The sequence below is a fragment of the Geotrypetes seraphini genome, chromosome 5 (genome assembly GCF_902459505.1).
Source record: "Geotrypetes seraphini chromosome 5, aGeoSer1.1, whole genome shotgun sequence".
NCBI lineage: Eukaryota > Metazoa > Chordata > Amphibia > Gymnophiona > Dermophiidae > Geotrypetes > Geotrypetes seraphini.
The window spans coordinates 31,153,067-31,170,833 of record NC_047088.1 but is presented as its reverse complement, the minus strand read 5'-3'; the positions used below and the strand labels follow the sequence as shown (position 1 = coordinate 31,170,833).

The 17,767-nt window shown below is 42.0% G+C and overlaps 1 protein-coding gene and 1 long non-coding RNA gene across 3 annotated transcripts in view; one reads left to right on the top strand and one right to left on the bottom strand.

Annotated features, from left to right (window-relative positions):
* RNF128 (ring finger protein 128) overlaps positions 1–772 on the bottom strand; it is an 86,061-nt gene extending 85,289 nt beyond the window's left edge. For both annotated transcript variants that reach the window (XM_033945883.1, XM_033945882.1), the window contains exon 1: positions 197–772. In XM_033945883.1, the coding sequence (XP_033801774.1) occupies positions 197–626 (430 nt within the window). In that variant the 5' untranslated portion in view covers positions 627–772. The remainder of the gene's footprint in view (positions 1–196) is intronic.
* A 69-nt stretch (positions 773–841) lies between these two features.
* On the top strand, positions 842–17,129 carry LOC117361063. Its single transcript, XR_004539586.1, has 2 exons — positions 842–932; positions 16,684–17,129. It is a non-coding gene; the product is annotated as an uncharacterized LOC117361063 (long non-coding RNA).
* Positions 17,130–17,767: the final 638 nt, after the last annotated feature.

Genomic DNA, 17,767 nt, shown 5'->3' with positions numbered 1-17,767 from the left:
AAAATGTCAGGAAATAGTCATCAATATATCCTACATTACAGCAATAGCTCTGTTGCATAAGACTTTTTATATTGGCATTTTATATGACTGTACTTTATACCTTTGCGGACTGTATTGTTTTCATAAACCAATAAAGTTTCAAGATGAAAAGAAACCCAAGACCCATTTTCAAGGCAGGGGGGCCGGCCTTTCTTACCCGGGTGAGACATCTGGATAACCTGGCTGTCCCCGGCGTAGTTGTAAATGACCACCCCGCCGGCGCCGTTCCAGAGGGCGTTCAGGATCTTCTGGGTGAAGGTGCAGCCCCCGCGGGGCCCCCGCTGGACGAGCGCGAGCCAGGCGTCCTCGAAGCCCCGCGGCACGCTGAAGTTGGTGCGCGGGTCGCAGCCGAAGTGGCCCTCGCCCTCCAGGTCGGCGGGCACCAGCACGCCGGCCGCCATCTCCAGCGGCGAGTCCTGCCCGAAGACGCCCAGCTCGTCCTCGCGCGAATCGCTGCGGTTGCCCCGGACGAACGTAATGTTCAGGTTGGCGAGCCACACGGCGTCCGTCGCGGCCGCGCGCAACAGGACGACGACCACGACGACGTTCAGCACGAGCCACGGCAGCAGCCGCCGCCGCCCCTCCATCTGCCTTGTCCCGCTGCCGGGGCGTCGAGGAGAGAACGTCGTGCGTCCGAGCTCGGGTGCGGCCGTTAATCTGAGCGAAACTGGGAGGCGCGCGCTCACACACCCTCTCGCCCTCAGCCCTGCCCCTTCGTACCTCGGCAGGTGTCGCTGGCACTCCCCCTCCCAGACCAGGAAGCGCGGTCATGCAGGGCGGGGCTCTAACCCGGTCACCTGCTAGAGGAGTAGGGAAATGGGCAGAAAGCGTGTGTGTCGCGCGCAATCGCTCTGACAGGATCTTGTGTGAGTTGGTGATCGCCGTTCGAGGAAGTGAGCCTTTTATATTTTCATTTGAATTAAAAAAAAAAAACCCCAACCCAAATGGTGTATATGGACGTCTTTGAATTTGTTTCTCGTTGTTTTGATTCGAGGGAGAATTTTAGCATTTGAGTGAGAATGAAAGGTCACTTTGGGCAGCCACAAAACTTAGAGACTTGAAGAAAGCACAGGTGTTTATTCAGCATATGCGGACCCCTGAGCCCCAAGCTGGCTTCAGAAGTCCCGAAACCAGGAAGTTTCAGAGATATTTATACACTCTTCTGGCTGTACAACTGAATTCTAGAAAAAAACTTTTCAGGTGTTACTTTTCTTTAACGATCATTGGTCCTAAGCTCACACTAGCAGGTCACTTATCTAAGCCCTGCAGTCTTTCTGTTACATGTCCAGGAGGGCGGAATACAATATGGTATGCTGAGATAGCCATAAGAAGCTAGAATGCCCAAGCTAAAACACCCAGTGCAGGCAGGCTAGAACATGAGATAAGTTAGGTCTGCAGCTAAACATAATTCAGCATTTTATTAAAGAGAAAACTTAGTTGGAAAACCAGTCCCAGACTCCTTCAAGAAGGCAGTGCAGGTGGAATAAGATAGGGTTTTTTTGTTTGTTTGTTTGTTTTTTTGGGGGGGGTTTGGGGGGAGGAGGAGGGGGGTTAAACTAAAGATTAGTGTAAGTTATCTGCAGCAGGGCCTATATGAATAACACAGATCCTTTTGCAGATAACATGAGTTAATCTTTAACATAAGACTCAGTGAGGTGCATTAAGATTTCACTCCTCATAGTGCCTTGGTGACTGAACAATTTTTGATTGTGTAATGTGCATTCCAACCAATAAGCTGCCTTATTTAAACTAGAGCGGTAGTTTATTTTTTTATTTTCCCACCATTAGTTCTACACTGGCTTTTACAAAGTTATGGTAGAGGTAAATATTCCAATGATCACACAATCCTTATGAGATTGATATGCATATACTGCTTCCATTGGACACAAAACTAGGGTTACCAAATTTTTATCTGGAGAAACCTGGACACATGGCCCTGCCCCACCCCTAACCACACAATGTTCTGCCTCCAGCCCCCTCTCTGCCCCCCACAAAGCCGTATCTGGAGGGTCTCTGAGCATGCACGGATGCATGTGACATCATCTGCACATGCTCAGAGGCCCTCCAGACACTGCCGGGAGAGCAGGGCTTTCCAAAACCTGGACAAACTACCGGATTTTGGAAAGTCCTTTTAGGCACCCAGACAGTCCTCTAAAAAGAGGACATGTCCAGGTTTTCCCGGATGTCTGGTAACCCTATGCAAAACAATCTTGTGCATATTCATTGTGGAAATGTTAAAAACCCAACAGGCTTGTGTTTCCCTACCCCTGTGATAATTGATATGATATATCATTGAGGTCTGACAAAGTTAGGAAAATAATTCACAGTAAAAACCTCCGAATGTGGCCATCATCCAAGTCTATGCACCAACAGCAGACGCGTCAGAGCAGGACATTGAGGACTTCTATGCCCAGGGCCAAAGTGCACTCAATAGAGCTCCAAAAAAGGACATCATCTACATTATGGGTGACTTCAGTGCCGAAGTTGGAGAAGGAGAGGATGTAGGAGTGGTTTGCAGGCATAGCCTAGGGGAGAGGAATGAAGCTGGGGACCGTCTTGTACAGTTCTGCCAAGAGAACAAGCTTAGAATCACCAATACTGTCTTCACGCAACCAAAGTGGTGCCTCTACACCTGGACATCCCAAAATGGGCAGCATCGCAACCAAATTGACTGTATCATCTGCTAGCAAAAATGGAAGGTATCAATTATCTTTGCAAGAATACTACCAGGTACACACTGTGGATCTGATCACCAACTCCTTGTAGCCCAAGTCAGGGTTAGATTATGCAAGATCAAGCATCCAGGCCTGAAGAAGTACGATCATGTCACTCCTTATTATCCTGAGTTGCATTGGCTCCCAGTGGAGACCCGGGTGATTTTCAAGTTGGGATGCTTATATTATAAAGTAGCTTTTGGTGCTGCTCCTTCATAGCTTGTTGATAGATTTGTTATTATGACACATGAGAGGAGTAGAAAATCTCATGCCCTATTTATGTTCCCTTCAGCAAAGGGCTGCAAAAGTAAAAGACATCATGGGCATTGTCTTTCTTATAAGGCTGCTTCTTATGACAAAGATTTCCGTCCATTGTTGATTAGATCTATATCTTATAAGCATTACAGAAAACTTCTGAAGGCTTATCTTTTCTCCAAATTTATGGCTAGCTAAATCTATTCACATCACATTATTTCTGTATTTTCTCATAGCATAATCTTTTGTTAACTGCATTGAACTAATGGTTATGCAGTCTAGAAATCTGCTATTATATTGTGTTACATGCAATTGAAGTATACTCCCTCCATATTCGCTGTGATAGGGGATTAACAGACCCGCGAATACAGAAAAACCGCAAATAACTTTTTCATATGTTATTCGCTGTTTTCTATTAAAAACCATCGTGAATATGGTGAAACCGCAAATAACATGGTGGGAGATATGGCCTTTTCCTGAAGGAGAGGCAAAACACGGTGAAGAAAGTGCTGGGAATCAGCTATTTTCTCTGTAAACGCTTAGAATCAGCAATTTCTCTGTGCAAACTGATTTAATTTGGGGGAGGAGCCAGCAAGCACAAGTAATCGAAACCGCGATTGCTAAAACCTCAAATACAGAGGGGGAGAAGTGTAACAGGTTCAACCTGCTCAGGCAGGAAGGAGGGGGACAGACAAATTGTAAGCAGAGATCAAAGGAAACATCACTAAAACTGCTCAAAAGCATGTGCCATACTAGAAGCCAGTACGTGGTAGGAACTGGTTAACTGCAACCACCCTCCAAATCGCTAACAAGAGGAGAGAGGAGAAGGCTAAGGGCAGGTTGAGTGAGGCGAGGCGACTCTGGCCTAGATGCACTAAACATGGTTGTAAGACTGTGGATCACTGTGGGGCAATTTTTTTTTTGCCGATTCCGAAATGGCGATCGATGCTCAAACAAGTTTGCATTCAAATGATTTGTGTGGAGATTCACCGTAATCTCCATTCGATTCCATCTGATCGATTGCTGTGAGAGTGACTCTCACACATGCGCAGAATAGTCCAGTTTATATAGCGACACTATATGCATGCACCAGACTTGCTACATCAGTCATAGGCATGGATTATTTAGCGCATTATATGCGTACGTCATTGACGTGCATCAAAGGCTTTAGCCACAAAGCACTTTTTAACACGGCTGTTAGAGATTTTCCTTCTTTTGGAGCTGTTGGAAGCTTTTGGAAAGGAAATGTGAACAGGCAGCGTTTACAGAACAGTTTTACATTTTTTTTTTTTCTTTTCCGGTTGTTTTTTTGGGGAGTATTTTGGTGAGTATGATAGTGTGGATTGATGTTGGGTGGGGGGTCTGTTGTTTTTTGCCGTAAAACAAGTAGCAACCAATGCAACACTGACCTCATATACATGTGACCATCAAGGCTGTGTAGAGGAGGCATAGAGGTTGCAGCAGACTACGCAAATGCAGGGGATAAATGTATAAAGTTCTGGCTCAGCTTCTACATATTTTAATCAAGAAAAATGAAAATTTTAGCCTTCTCTCATTGGCCCCATCTTTTCACTGCTTTCTCTTCTATATTTTATGCTGTTAACGGGCACACATAAGACACACCTTCAACACAAGTGCTCACAACACGCGTATAATACACGTATACATCCCTGCTATTGTAAAGAAAAGCTGTATTTATGGCATCAATGTTATAAATACAGTATATTAATTTCAGGGCTGAACTATCGGTAAGACATGTAATCATAATCTCTCCCGCTGCCAACCAACACAACCCCCAGCAGTGGAAGAGATGCCCAACCCCCCCTCAGCAGCGGGAGAGATGCCCACGCTCTCCTGCCACCACACAACTCCCTCCCCCCCATGCCTCCGACAACCCCACCCTAACTACTTAGAAACTAAGGATACAGACAGACATGCAGGCTTCTTGCACTTTGTTTTACTTTCTTTTTAATTTCACATAAAAGTATATAAGAAAAATAAACCAAAGAAACATTGTCTTAACAAATACAATGCCAAGATTCCACCATGTGGAACTAATATATCATTTCTTCAATTTACACTCCCTTTACTGTAATTCCCCATATTTTCATACCCCCAAATCTGAGTTACATTCTGCTCTAGTACTTTGTCTATATTTATCCCTGATTCATGAAAATCTGGCACGTGATGCTTTAAAATAAACTGCAGAAATTATGGAAAATTACAAATATGATAAGACCTGGTTAAAACTTGGCAAAATCCTGCTCTAATTAATGAAGGGCCAATATTCAGCATGGTTTCTGTGGGCAGGAAAAGCTCCTACTTATTTAAGCCATGAAGATTGGGCAGGAGTCAGTTATGCAACACTTCAACAGATGGCACTGCTGAATTTTGGCTCTGACAACTGCTGTACTCTCCATGATGTGTCTTGACAATTTTTGCACCTTGTAAGTGTATCATGAGATGAAAAAGGTTGATAATAACAGGTTTAAGCTCTACTTGGATATGAGGGAGTCTATAGGATGCAGCCCCTTAAGGACACTCTTTCATAGAGTCAGAACCACCTTAAAAAAGTGTCTTTGGCGGCAGGCTGGCTAATCTACTGAAGAGGGCTTTAAACTAGAAGTGATGGGGCAGGGTGATCAAAGCCCCCGGGTGAATATAAGCTTGTGGGTAAGTAAATCACTGAATACCTCTACACGGATGGGAAGAGGGGGAAATGTCTAGAAAGCAGTATATACTAATGCTCATAGTATGGGAAACAAGATTATGGATCTAGAAGCTGTGATGGAAGAAGATGAGTTGGATATTGTGATCACGGAGACATAGTTCACAGAGAACTATGGCTGGGATGTAGTTATGCTAGGCTATAATCTGTTCAGGAAAGACAGGGTAGGAAGAAAAGGAGGGGGAGTAGCATTATATGTTAAAGATCATATTAAAGCCATACAATTGCAGGATCTGCAGGACAAGGAAGAGGCACTGTGGATCAATTTGGAAAGAGGGAATGGTAAATATATTTACACTGGTGTGATATACAGGCCTCCTTCACAGATGGAAGAAGTAGACAGAGTTAATAGTAGACATTCAGAATATATCTAATAAAGGGGAAGTATTAGTGATTTTAATATGCCGGATGTTGATTGGGGTATCCCTATTGCAGGGTCTTCTAGAAGTAGGGAGATCCTGGATTCTCTACAAGGAGAACTGTTCCAGCAGTTGGTAATGGAACTCACACAGGATGGGGTCATACTGGGTTTAGTGCTTACAAATAGGGAAAGTGTTTCTGATGTTACAGTGGGTGATCATCTGCCATCCAGTGATCACTGCATGGTACCGTTTAATAGTAAGACGGGTATAGAGAGGACTCATTCAAAAGTATAGGTTCTAGACTTTAAAAAATACTAACTTTTCGGTTAGGGGATTTCATCAAGGAATTGTCTTGATGGAAACGTCTGGAAGGAGTAGAAATGCAGTGGGCAAAATTGAGAGGAGTTATTGTAAGGGCGATAAACCTTTTTGTGAGGCAAGTAAGTAAGAGGAAAAAAAGGTCACTTTGGTTCTCAAAAGTAGTAGCTGAGAAGGTAAGGAATAAGAGATTCACTTTCATAAACTACAAAAGATCACAAAAAAAGAGAACACAGGCAAAAATATCTGGAAAAGTTAAGAGAGCCTGGTCATGTAGTTGGGAAAGCAAAAATAACAAATGGGAGAAAAAATAGCTGACATGGTAAAAAGGGGTGACAAGACTTTTTAGATATAACAGTGATAGGAAGATATGCAAAAGTGGCATTGTGAGACTCAAAAGTGAAGGGGAAAAATATGTAGAAGCTGATAAAGAAAAGGCTGAATTACTTAACAGATATTTATGTTCAGTGTTTACGGTTGAAGCATCAGATGTGGGGACCACATAAGACAAACACGAATAGGGATGCAGGAGTGGTAGACACTGATCGATTTTCAGAGGGTTGTGTTCGTGAGGAGCAAGCTAAATTAAAGGCAGACAAAGTGATGGGGCCGGATGGTGTACATCCAAGGGTGTTGAAGGAACTTTGGGAAGTTCTAGTTGCTCCACTGACTGAGCTTTTCAATGCTTCTCTAGAGTTGGGAGTGATACCGGAGGACTGGAGAAGAGCAGTGGAAGTAAGGAAGAAGTAGGGAATTACAGGCCGGTAAGTCTGACTTCCGTGGTAAGCAAATTAATGGAAACATTTTTAAAACAGAGAATGGTGAAGTTTCTGAAATCCTGTGGATTACAGGACCAGAGGCAATGTGGATTCACTAGAGGAAGATCTTGTCAGACAAATCTGATCAATTTCTTTGACTGGGTGACCAGAGAATTGGATAGACGGAGTGCAATAGATGTGGTGTATTTAGATTTTAGCAAAGCTTTTGACAGTGTTCCACACAGATGTCTAATAAATAAACTGAGTGCCCTCGGGATGGGCTCCAAAGTGACGGGCTGGGTCAGAAACTGGTTGAGTGGAAGACGACAGAGGAAAGGGATGTTACCAGTGGTGTGCCTCATGGTTCTGTTCTTGGGCCTGTTCTTTTTAACATTTTTATAAATGATATTGCTGTCAGGTAGATGATACAAAAATCTGCAATAGAAAAGACAACCTGGATGGTGTGAATAACATGAAGAAAGACCTAGTGAAGTTTGAAGAATGGTCTGAAATTTGGCAGCTAGAATTTAATGCTAAGAAATGCAAGGTCATGGATTTGGGCTGCAAAAACCCAAAGGAACAGTACACTTTAGGGGGGGGGGGTTTAAGAACTTATGTGCATGGCAGAAGAGTGGGACCTAGGTGTGATGTATGTGATGATCTTAAGGTGGCCAAACAGGTTGAAAAGGTGATGGCGAAAGCTAGAAGGATGCTAGGATGCTTAGGAAGAGGTATGGCCAGTGGGAAAAAGGAGGTATTGATGCTCCTGTATAAGTCTCTGGTGAGACCTCACTTAGGATATTGTGTACAATTTTGGAGACCGCATCTTCAAAAAGATATAAAAAGCGTGGAGTCTGCCCAGAGGAAAGCTACTAAAATGCTGTTTAAGAGAATGTATGCCATGGGCAGTGCATGATTATCTACAAAGGCATGTATCGTAAACAGCTGTACGAACAATTCAGGTGCTACTTTGAATGTCCTCATCCATGAACCAGCTTGAGTAGCTTGAGTACTGAAAACAAAAATGCATTTTTAATCGTTTTCTCCAGAATCCCACAACAGAAAATTTTTCCCATGCATTGTTACATTGAGCTGCTCTGGAATTTGGATTTCTTGCACCGATCGCGGATTTCCTATTGATACATTTCCTCGTTTTCTTTTTCTCTGGAAAGTTCGCTGCATCGATGTGTATTAAAGCAATAATTTAGCTGCTTCTAAACTTGAGGCCTTTTTTCCGAGAATAATCTGTTGGGGCTTTTCAACAGTGTTCACAGCTCATTGGCGTATGTCTGCCATAATTTTTTCAGCTACTATTTTGGCATTATCAGGTGCATGGATATGTGCTGTTATCTCCATAGATGATCCATCTGAGAGCCTTTTTTTCTGCCTACTCAGTTGCGATGCACGCACCTCCAGGACGATGATTCATCAGCATTACTTCGTCACAATGATATCGATATCCTTCATGAACCCAGTTCTCTTTGACACGCTGTGATATTATGACTTCCATATCAAATACGTGAGAGTGCAATGACCGCCCAGGCCAATCTAAACTAGATAACCCTATCCTTGATTCATGGCCCTTTGTTTAGATACTGTTCTCGCTAATAATTTTGGGCTGGATGACGTCCAACCCTCAGGATTGGGCAGGTTCATCGGGACTCATCGGTACCCTGCCCTCATTCCTTGAAAATAATATCTGCAACAAATAGGTGAATGTATGGCGGGGCGCACTTGCCGTGCGCACATTTGATGGGTTACCGAGTTGGTGCTGCATGCATTTGACAGGGCGCAATTGTTAGCGCACATTTGGCATGCACGCATTTGACGGTGTACCAATAGAGCAGGTTGTGTGACAGTTTTATTTGTATTTGTATATTGGAGAACCAGCAGAAGTGGAGTGTCAGTAATTTTTCTTTTTATCTTGGATACAATCCCTAGGTTGTCAGATGCCCATTGGGAGTTATGCAAACCTTTTTCACTGATGGAGACACAGGGCTATCAAGATATCTGCTGGAATTCTAGAGGCAGGGCTAGGTCCTCTCTTGCAGGATGCCTTTGTCCATTTGGGGAGTTGTCCAAGCCATGGTGTAGTTCTTGTTGCCAAAGAAACAAGAGAATATGGAGCAGGCAGAGACATACTGTCCCATTGTCTTGATTAGTGTTGATATGAAACTACTGTAGAGATGCTTCAGGCTTCTTCTTCCACTTATTCACAGATTTCAACAAAGGGCAAAAAAATGCTTGACAGGTGTAGCAATTGCACTGGATGCCAACTAAGTATCTGACAGAGTGCGTTGGACCTTATTTAATTGCTGTATTGGAGAAGGTAGGACTTCTATCTGAATTCCTGGGCTGTATCTCCACATTATACTTCAATACTGTGCTCTTATCGATTACAGCCATGCAGATACCATTCTGAGACTCTATATGGTTTATATTTGCCTAATTTAGTGACTACTTATAGAGACTCTATACAGTTTATATTTTCTTAGTTTAATTAAAGCACAGGGGTTTCCACCCCCATAGAATGTGTGTCATAATATAAAAAATTGTCTTAGTTTTCTGTAACACTTACGTACTGTTCCTGTAGCTTGTACATTCACTATAACTTGTGTGTTCTTAGCTTCCCCATAGCATGTAGGTTATGGAAACCCTTCTCACTCTTCTGTAACTTGTTACTGATCCTGTAGCTAGTTTGTTTTTTTTTATTCTGAAAATTACTGTGTACATATCCTTGTAACCCATTCTGGGCTCCTGGGGAGGACAGGCTATAAAACTAACTAACTAAATAAAATTATCAACACCAATTTCTATAGCACTACTAGAAATACATAAGATAAAAGACCTCATTTAGAATATTGTGTACAATTCTGGAGGCCGCACCTTCAAAAAGATATAAAAAGGATGGAGTCGGTCAAGAGGAAGGCTACTAAAATGGTGCATGGTCTTCATTATAAGGCATATGGGGACAGACAAAAAGATCTCAAGCTGTATACTTTAGAGGAAAGGCGGGAGAGGGGAGATATGATAGAGACGTTTAAATACCTATGTAATGTAAATGCGCTTAAGTTGAGTCTCTTTCATTTGAAAGGAAGCTTTGCAATGAGAGAGCATAGGATGAAGTTAAGAGGTAATAGGCTCCGGAGTAATCAGAGGAAATACTTTTTTGTGGAACAGTCTCCCGGAAGAGGTGGAAACAGAAACTGTCTGAATTCAAGAGGGCCTGGAATAGGCATGCGGGATCTCTCGGAGAGAGAAAGAGATAATGGTTATTGTAGATGGGACAGACTAGATGGGCCATTTGGCCTTTATCTGACATAATGTTGCTATGTTTCTAAGAGGTACCATACTGGGACAGAGCAAAGGCCCATCAAGCCCAGTATCCTGTTTCCAACAGTGGCCAATTCAGGTCACAAGTGCCTGGCAAGATCCCAAAAGAGTAACACTGTACACTAAACATGTATATTACAGTCCCTGCTCAAAAGAGCTTACAATCTATTTGAGACAGATAAACAGGACAAATAAGAGATTAGGAAATTACTTATTGTGAGAATTATTAAAATGGCATGGGTACTGAACAGGTGACTAGGCATTATGAGTTAAAAGCAGCTGCAAAAAGCTGGGCTTTCAGCCTAGATTTGAATATTGCCAAGGATGAAGCTTGATGTACTGACTCAGAAAGTCTATTCCAAGCATGTAGTGCAGCAAGATAAAAGGAACAAAGTCTGGAGTTCACAGTGGAGGAGAAGGGTACAGATAAGAGAGACTTACTTAATGAACAGAGAGGAGTGGTATAGGGAAAGATAAGAGTGGAGAGATACTGATGAACTGCAGAACGAATGCATTTGCAAGTAAATAAGACAAGTTTGAACTGTATGTGGTAACAGATAGAGAGCCAATGACTTGACTTGAGGGGAGGATTAATATGAGCATAGGAACACTGGCAGAATTTCTAACAGATTGAAGGGGAGATAGATGGCTTAGTGGAAGACCTGTGAGAACCAAGTTGCAGTATGTAGTCTAAGCATGAGATGATAAGGGTTTTGGTAGTGTGTTAGAAAGGAAAGTACAAATTTGGATGATACAGAAAGAAACAAGTTTTAACAGTCTGTTGGGTATGTGCCGAAAAAGAGAAGAGTCATAGATGACCCCAATATTATAAGCTGATGAGTGTTCCTCACAAAAATAGAGAAGAGAATGGGGGAAGAGTCAAGGTGGGTTTAGGGGAAAAGATAAGAAGCTCAGTCTTGGCCATATTCATTTTCACATAGCAGTGAGACATCCAGGCAGAAATGTCAGGCCGAGACTTAGGCCTGGATTCCTGCTGAAATTTTTGATGTGGAGAGATAGATATGGAAGTCATCAAGTTTCCAAGTTTTATTAAAATTTGTTGAAACGTCTATCATGAATTCTAAGGGGCTCATAATCGAAAGTGAAAAACGTCCAAAAAACGGCCTAAGTCAGCACTTGGACGAACATTGTCAAAATATGTCCAAGTGCCGATAATAAAACTGGGTTTTGGATGTATTTATAAAAGACCTAGGTCTTCACAGTTTTGCTGAATGACCAGAGCTAAACAGGGTGCTTCAGGGGGAGTGTCGAGGGTGGGAATTTGGCGTGATGTGGGCCGGCTTAGACTTAGTCGTACTGCATGTATAACCAAACGTTTTATAACACAGCATAGACGAAACCTGGACGTTGTGACTTTATGTATAAGAACACTTGGGTCAAGGTGCTTTTCTAGATAAGATACAGAGCATTTAAAACATAGTCTAAGTCACAAAACCAACCTAAAGTGGCCAGATAAGCACTGCAAACACATAGTACAGACCCCCAAACACTACTCCAATGATCACTCTCACCCCCACAAAAATCATAATCACAACTTTTAAATTCTGCCTCCAGAACATCAGCATCTGGCAGCCTGGCATAGGAAAACCTAGTCGTGCTACACAGAGGTGTCTTAAGTGATTTTGGGGGTGGGTTAGGGACCCATGGAGAGGAGGACCCATGCCCATAAGCCACTGTAATGACTGCATTGATGGTGAAACATGTGCATTCCCCTAAACCTCCCCCAAAACCCTTTTGTACTGCCCTATAAGTGGCTCCTGCAGCCATAAGGGTTATTGGGGTGGTAGATAGGTGGGTCTAAGAGATTCTAGAGGTGGTTTGGGGGGGCTCACCATTACCTATAAGGGAGCTGTAGTTAGATGATTACGTGGCACCCTTTTTGTGAAATTCACAGCAGTGCCCTGTAAGGTAGCCCACTGTTTAGGTGTCCTGTCCATCACTTTGCAGACCCCTCCCACTTCCAAAAGGTCTGTTTCTAGGCGTTGTGGATGTGGACAAAAATTTGGACGAAAATGTGGTATAAAGATGGACGATTTAGTGATCTGGATGATCAGGCGGCTGGACATATAGATAGACAATTTTTGAAAGCAAATATTTTTTGGACGTATTTTTCGAAAATGTGTCCTACACTGTTTTTTATACTTTGGACGGCTTTCGACTTAGACGAAAACAGACTTAGACGTTCCTTTCAATTATGGTCCTCCACACATTTTAGAATGTTAAAAACAAAGGGGAGGACATGTAGACAGGATAAATTAAGGACTTAAAATAACGATGATGCTGAAGTCCATGGGAGGAGATTAGAGCATCAATGGAATAGGTAGATAGAGCGCTGAGATACATTGACTGACAGTGGACTAACAGTGGAAGAAGATCCACCAGCACATACACTGTGTGATGGGGAAGATAAACAAAGCAGAGCCCTAAAATCCAGTTTCTCAAGGAGTAAATCATGCTCAACAATGTTCTGTGCTGCTGCGCATATGAATTTGAGGCATGGTTTTCTGTAGCATTATCTGTGCAGGATGGATCTGTACTAATCTGGCTTCTTTAGTTTTCCAAGGTTTGTTGATGTTTTAATATGCATTGTTGTGTTTTGTGCTGTACTTTCCTAGGTAGGTCCTTGTTATGTGATTTGTGAATGTTACTGCTATTATGGTACAGTAGAATTGCTCTTCAGGTCCTGTGTGACAGTTGTAGTGTTCTGTGTTACTTCACAGTATGCCTGATACTGGATTTTGGATTTAAATCACACCTTTCTCAGTAATAGTTTAAGGCAGTTTCATTCAGGTACAGTAGGTATTTTCATCATCCTTGAGGGCTTATAATTTAAGTTTTGTAGCTGATTCAATGGCTGGTTGAGTGACTTGTCCAAGATTTCAAGGAGCAACAGTGGCATCCCAGGTTCTTGGCCTACAGCTCTATTAGATACAGATAATACTTAGTAACATAGTAAATGACATCTGATAAAGACCTGAACGGTCCATCCAGTCTGCCTATTAGTTATACCCATTACAAATACATGATACGTATTAACATCTGATAATTGCTTATTGATTTCACAATAGTGGATTTCTGTATTCAGTACTACTAATGCACTACCCTTGTAAGACTTTTTTATGCTGATTGATTCATCTTTACTAATGTAATGTAATGCCTGTCATTGAGAATACAGGTAGCACATATTATCTATATTAACTTAATATAGATAATGTACCTAATCTTTGGTAACTCGGCTCCTTACTAAAGGCTAGCAGAGCTGAAGCTTGGCCCTTTGGCAATCTACCAAGAATAGTAACCTCAGGATTTTTGGTTAGTGCTGCCAAAATATTACTGTTTACATAGCAATAGGAAGATACTAGACTGGCAAACTACATATTAAAATGTCCTCATATATTTCCAGAATACTGCAAATATTATTCTGTTCAATATGTTTTTCTGTACATTGTTTTGATTTTTTAAATACATAATTCCATGGAGTGCATAAAACAAATCAGTAACAGAAGTACTATCCCATTTTATTTTAAAGAGTGGTGGGGAGAACAGTATTCTTTTTAAGGTGCATTAAACATCCAGTATCTTAATTTTATTCAGAGTAGCTATATATTATAGGCTTAAAATGTTTATTTCCAATGCCCCCTAGGCCATAAAATTGCATAATATCATGTGTCTGCTTTGAGCGGGGATGAATTTTTGTTCCTGTTTCACTCTCTACTGCTCATGATCCTTGAAAATGCATACTAAGTTATTATTTACATTTCTTATATACCACTTCTATTCAAAGCGGTTTACATTCAGGTACTCTAAGTATTTCTCCTCATCTGTCCTGTTGGCTTTCAATCTATATATAGTCCCTGGGGCAACAGAGGGCTAAGTGACTTGCCCAGGGTCACAAGGAGCGTTGTGGTGATTGAACTTACAACCTCAGAGTGTTGAGGCAGGGGTTCTAAACACTAGGCTACAGAATAGCACTTTGGCAGAATGCTGGCATGTAAGCATGCACACATGTATGTATATGCTATTGCTTAAAAAATGTATACGTGCAACATAAGCATATACAATATTAGTGCCCAGGATACAAAAATGAATCAATACTGTTACCACACTGACATTCAGAAGCACTGAGCTTTTTTTTCCCCTCATAGATGAAAAATGGAGAAAACTCTTCAGTACACCTGGTCCCAAATGTTCTTTCCTTAATCCAAGGTCAAGTATCAAAATCCCACATACAGTATATGTAAAGAAGTTTTATTTATGGGCAATTCAAAACCCACGTAATTTAAAGTAGAGCAGTGTTACCTGCGTATGCGTTCTACTTGTTTTTTGTGCTGGAGGACATGGGGGGGAGGAGTGAGGTATGTTCTCTGCTCTGTATCTTATCTAGAAAAGCACCTTGACCCAAGTGTTCTTATACACACCCTGTAATAGAAGATGAAAGTACGTCTTATTTTTACCTGCTGGGTTATAGCTTTGTTTTAAAAACATTCCCCACTGTCATGAGTACTAACCTCATTATCTGTCCTCACATCGCTCCTGTCCCACATATTGGTGTTCCTGGTAATTACCGTACATGACTGAAATGCATGAAAGGCATGTAGCTTTGTTAAAATGTACAGTGATTGGCTTTTCTGAGTGCATATCAGTCTCCTTAGGGTATGTGCATGTAGAGACACCAAAGATTTGTTCCCTTGGGATCCTGCAGAGACTTCTAGCAGCTCTACCAAGGGATGGCCTTCTGCCTGGAATGAGAGCGATAAGAGTTACTCCTTGGATACTCTAACTACCGAAGGGGCTGTTTTCTTATCTTGGCTCTTGCTTCCCTGTCCACTGCACCCTTTCAGTAAAAGGAAATGGAGCTTTGTTTGATACAGCTCTGCACCTGGGGCAAGAAGTAGTGGAGAGCAATTAAGAGCACATAAAGCTGCTGTACAGATCATAAGTGATAGCTGGAGTAGGGAAACAAGTAAATACCACAATCGTCCCTGGAAGATTGAACCTGAAGGAACTGGAAGAGACCAGAGGAAACCCCCAGAATCATCTACAGAAAGACTAACATAAAAGGCTCAGAAACCCCTAGCTAACTATGACTTACAGAACAGCTTCCTTCTTGAGGAGAGGGTCAAAGAAAAGCTGTGAAAGGACTTTAGCCAAGGACCTCTACCGAGATTGTGTGCCCCCCCCCCAAATGAATCTCATTCTGTTCCACAGAGGCTAAGTAAAAGGCAGTTTTTCTACTTCTGCCTGTAAAAGTTATGTGCCAGATTTTTGCCTGATGAATCCAAGTTTAAGTAAACTCTTTGGTTAGAAGTTTAAATTCTGAGTCGGACTAACTTCTGGATGAAAAGAGAATGTATTATGGGTTTTTTTGTTTTGTTTTATTAAAACTTGTTATGCCACTTGTTCTTATGACAGGTCTAAGCAGTTTACAATTAAAAATACATAAAAGAAAGAAACTCCATATTAAATAGGACAGATCTGAGTAGAAAACACATATATGCACACCTTCATTTATACCTTACAAATTACACCAATCAAGTAAAATTCTTATATCAATTCTGTATCACAGTAACTCTATTAAAAGACCCATTTCCACTAATATATATGCACTCACCCCCTCTTCTATGAAACCGCGCTAGCAGTTTTTAGCGCAGAGAGCCACGCTGAATGGCCTGCGCTGCTCCCGACGCTCATAGGAACTCAATGAGCTTTGGGAGCAGCGCAGCTCTCTGTGCTAAAAACCACTAGCATGGTTTTGTAGAAGAGGGGGTAAGTCTGGCAATGTTGAATTTTCCCCAAATGCTTCACAAAAATAAAAAGTTTTCAACATTGTTTTAAATGCTTTAACATTTGCCTCCAATCTCAATTCTCATGGTGGAATGTATTACTAGGGCATGTCTGTTTTAGAGATATCATAATTTTAAAAAGCACTAGTGAAAAAATGGTGCAATTTTTTAATGTAGAAAATCAACAATTAGCTTTAAATTTTTTTGTAATGTTATTTACCTATCTGGAATTTCTAGGAAATTATGCAAAAATTCACAAATTACTGAAATGTTTAAGTGCTCTGATAATAGTTTTTATGTGTGCCTCATTTATCAATTTATCTTACTTGTACCCATATTGACACTAAGATAGTATCATTTTCTCATTCACAGGTTTTCAACATAGATTATCTCTATGATGATGCTAATATTGAAAATGTCCAAAAGAAAAAGATTGCAAAATTTGGACTCATTTACTCCCCCCTCATCCCCCTTTTACAAAACCATGATAGCAGTTTTTAGCGTAGGCCGGCACGCTGAATGCTTTGCTCCCGACATTCAGAGTTCCTAGGAGCGTTGGGAGCAGCGCAGAGCATTCAGCACGCTGGCCTGCACTAAAAAACGCGTTTGCAGTTTTGTAAAAGGAGTGGGGGTGGGGGTGGGTGTTAATCATTTGGTGGGATTCGGCTGAACTACGGATCAAGACAGAAGACACTACAGCATTGATAAACAGGTCAATGTCCTAACAACTGGGTACTTGCTCAGTGGTAAAAAGCAAATAAAAAATTCAGTGGTCCTGTTATAAATAGCCATGATAGGATTAAAGCAAAGTTAAAATCCATGTGGGAAGAAGCCAGCAAAGTTTCTGTGGGCACAGGAAAACTTGATAAGAAAGACAGACTTATAGAGAAGCTTGACACACTAATGGACATATTTATCTTATATACTCGATTATAAGTCGATCTGGGTATAAGATGAGGTACCCTTCCCCACCCCTCAAAAAAGGAGGAGAAAGGTTCTCTCAAATATAAGATGGGGGGGGAGGTAATATTCATGTGCCCTGCCAGGATCTGTGCCCTGCCCCCTCCTCACTCCCTGTTGGGCTCTGCACCCAGCTCTCCTCCCTGCCCTTTACCCTCTCTCCCAATGTCTTTCAGGCCTCCACTGGGCCTGCCGTATGATATGGTGGGACAGGAGGGATCCCTCCTGTCTCGGCCAACCCTACCAGGCCATACAACAGGCCCCACGGAGGCCTGCAACAAATCTGAGAAGGGGCGGGTGGGTGATGACCCAAATATAAGTTGAGACCCCCATTTTTGGGCCCAAAAATCTCAGTGTGAAATAAAGAGTTATACTGATGTGGGATGCAATTCTACCTGTGTCCATAGAATGGTTCTGTAACTAAAGCGCGCAGGTCAATGTCACGCCAACATCTGCGTGCAGGAGTCAGTGCGCCATTGTCGGTGAGCAATTGATG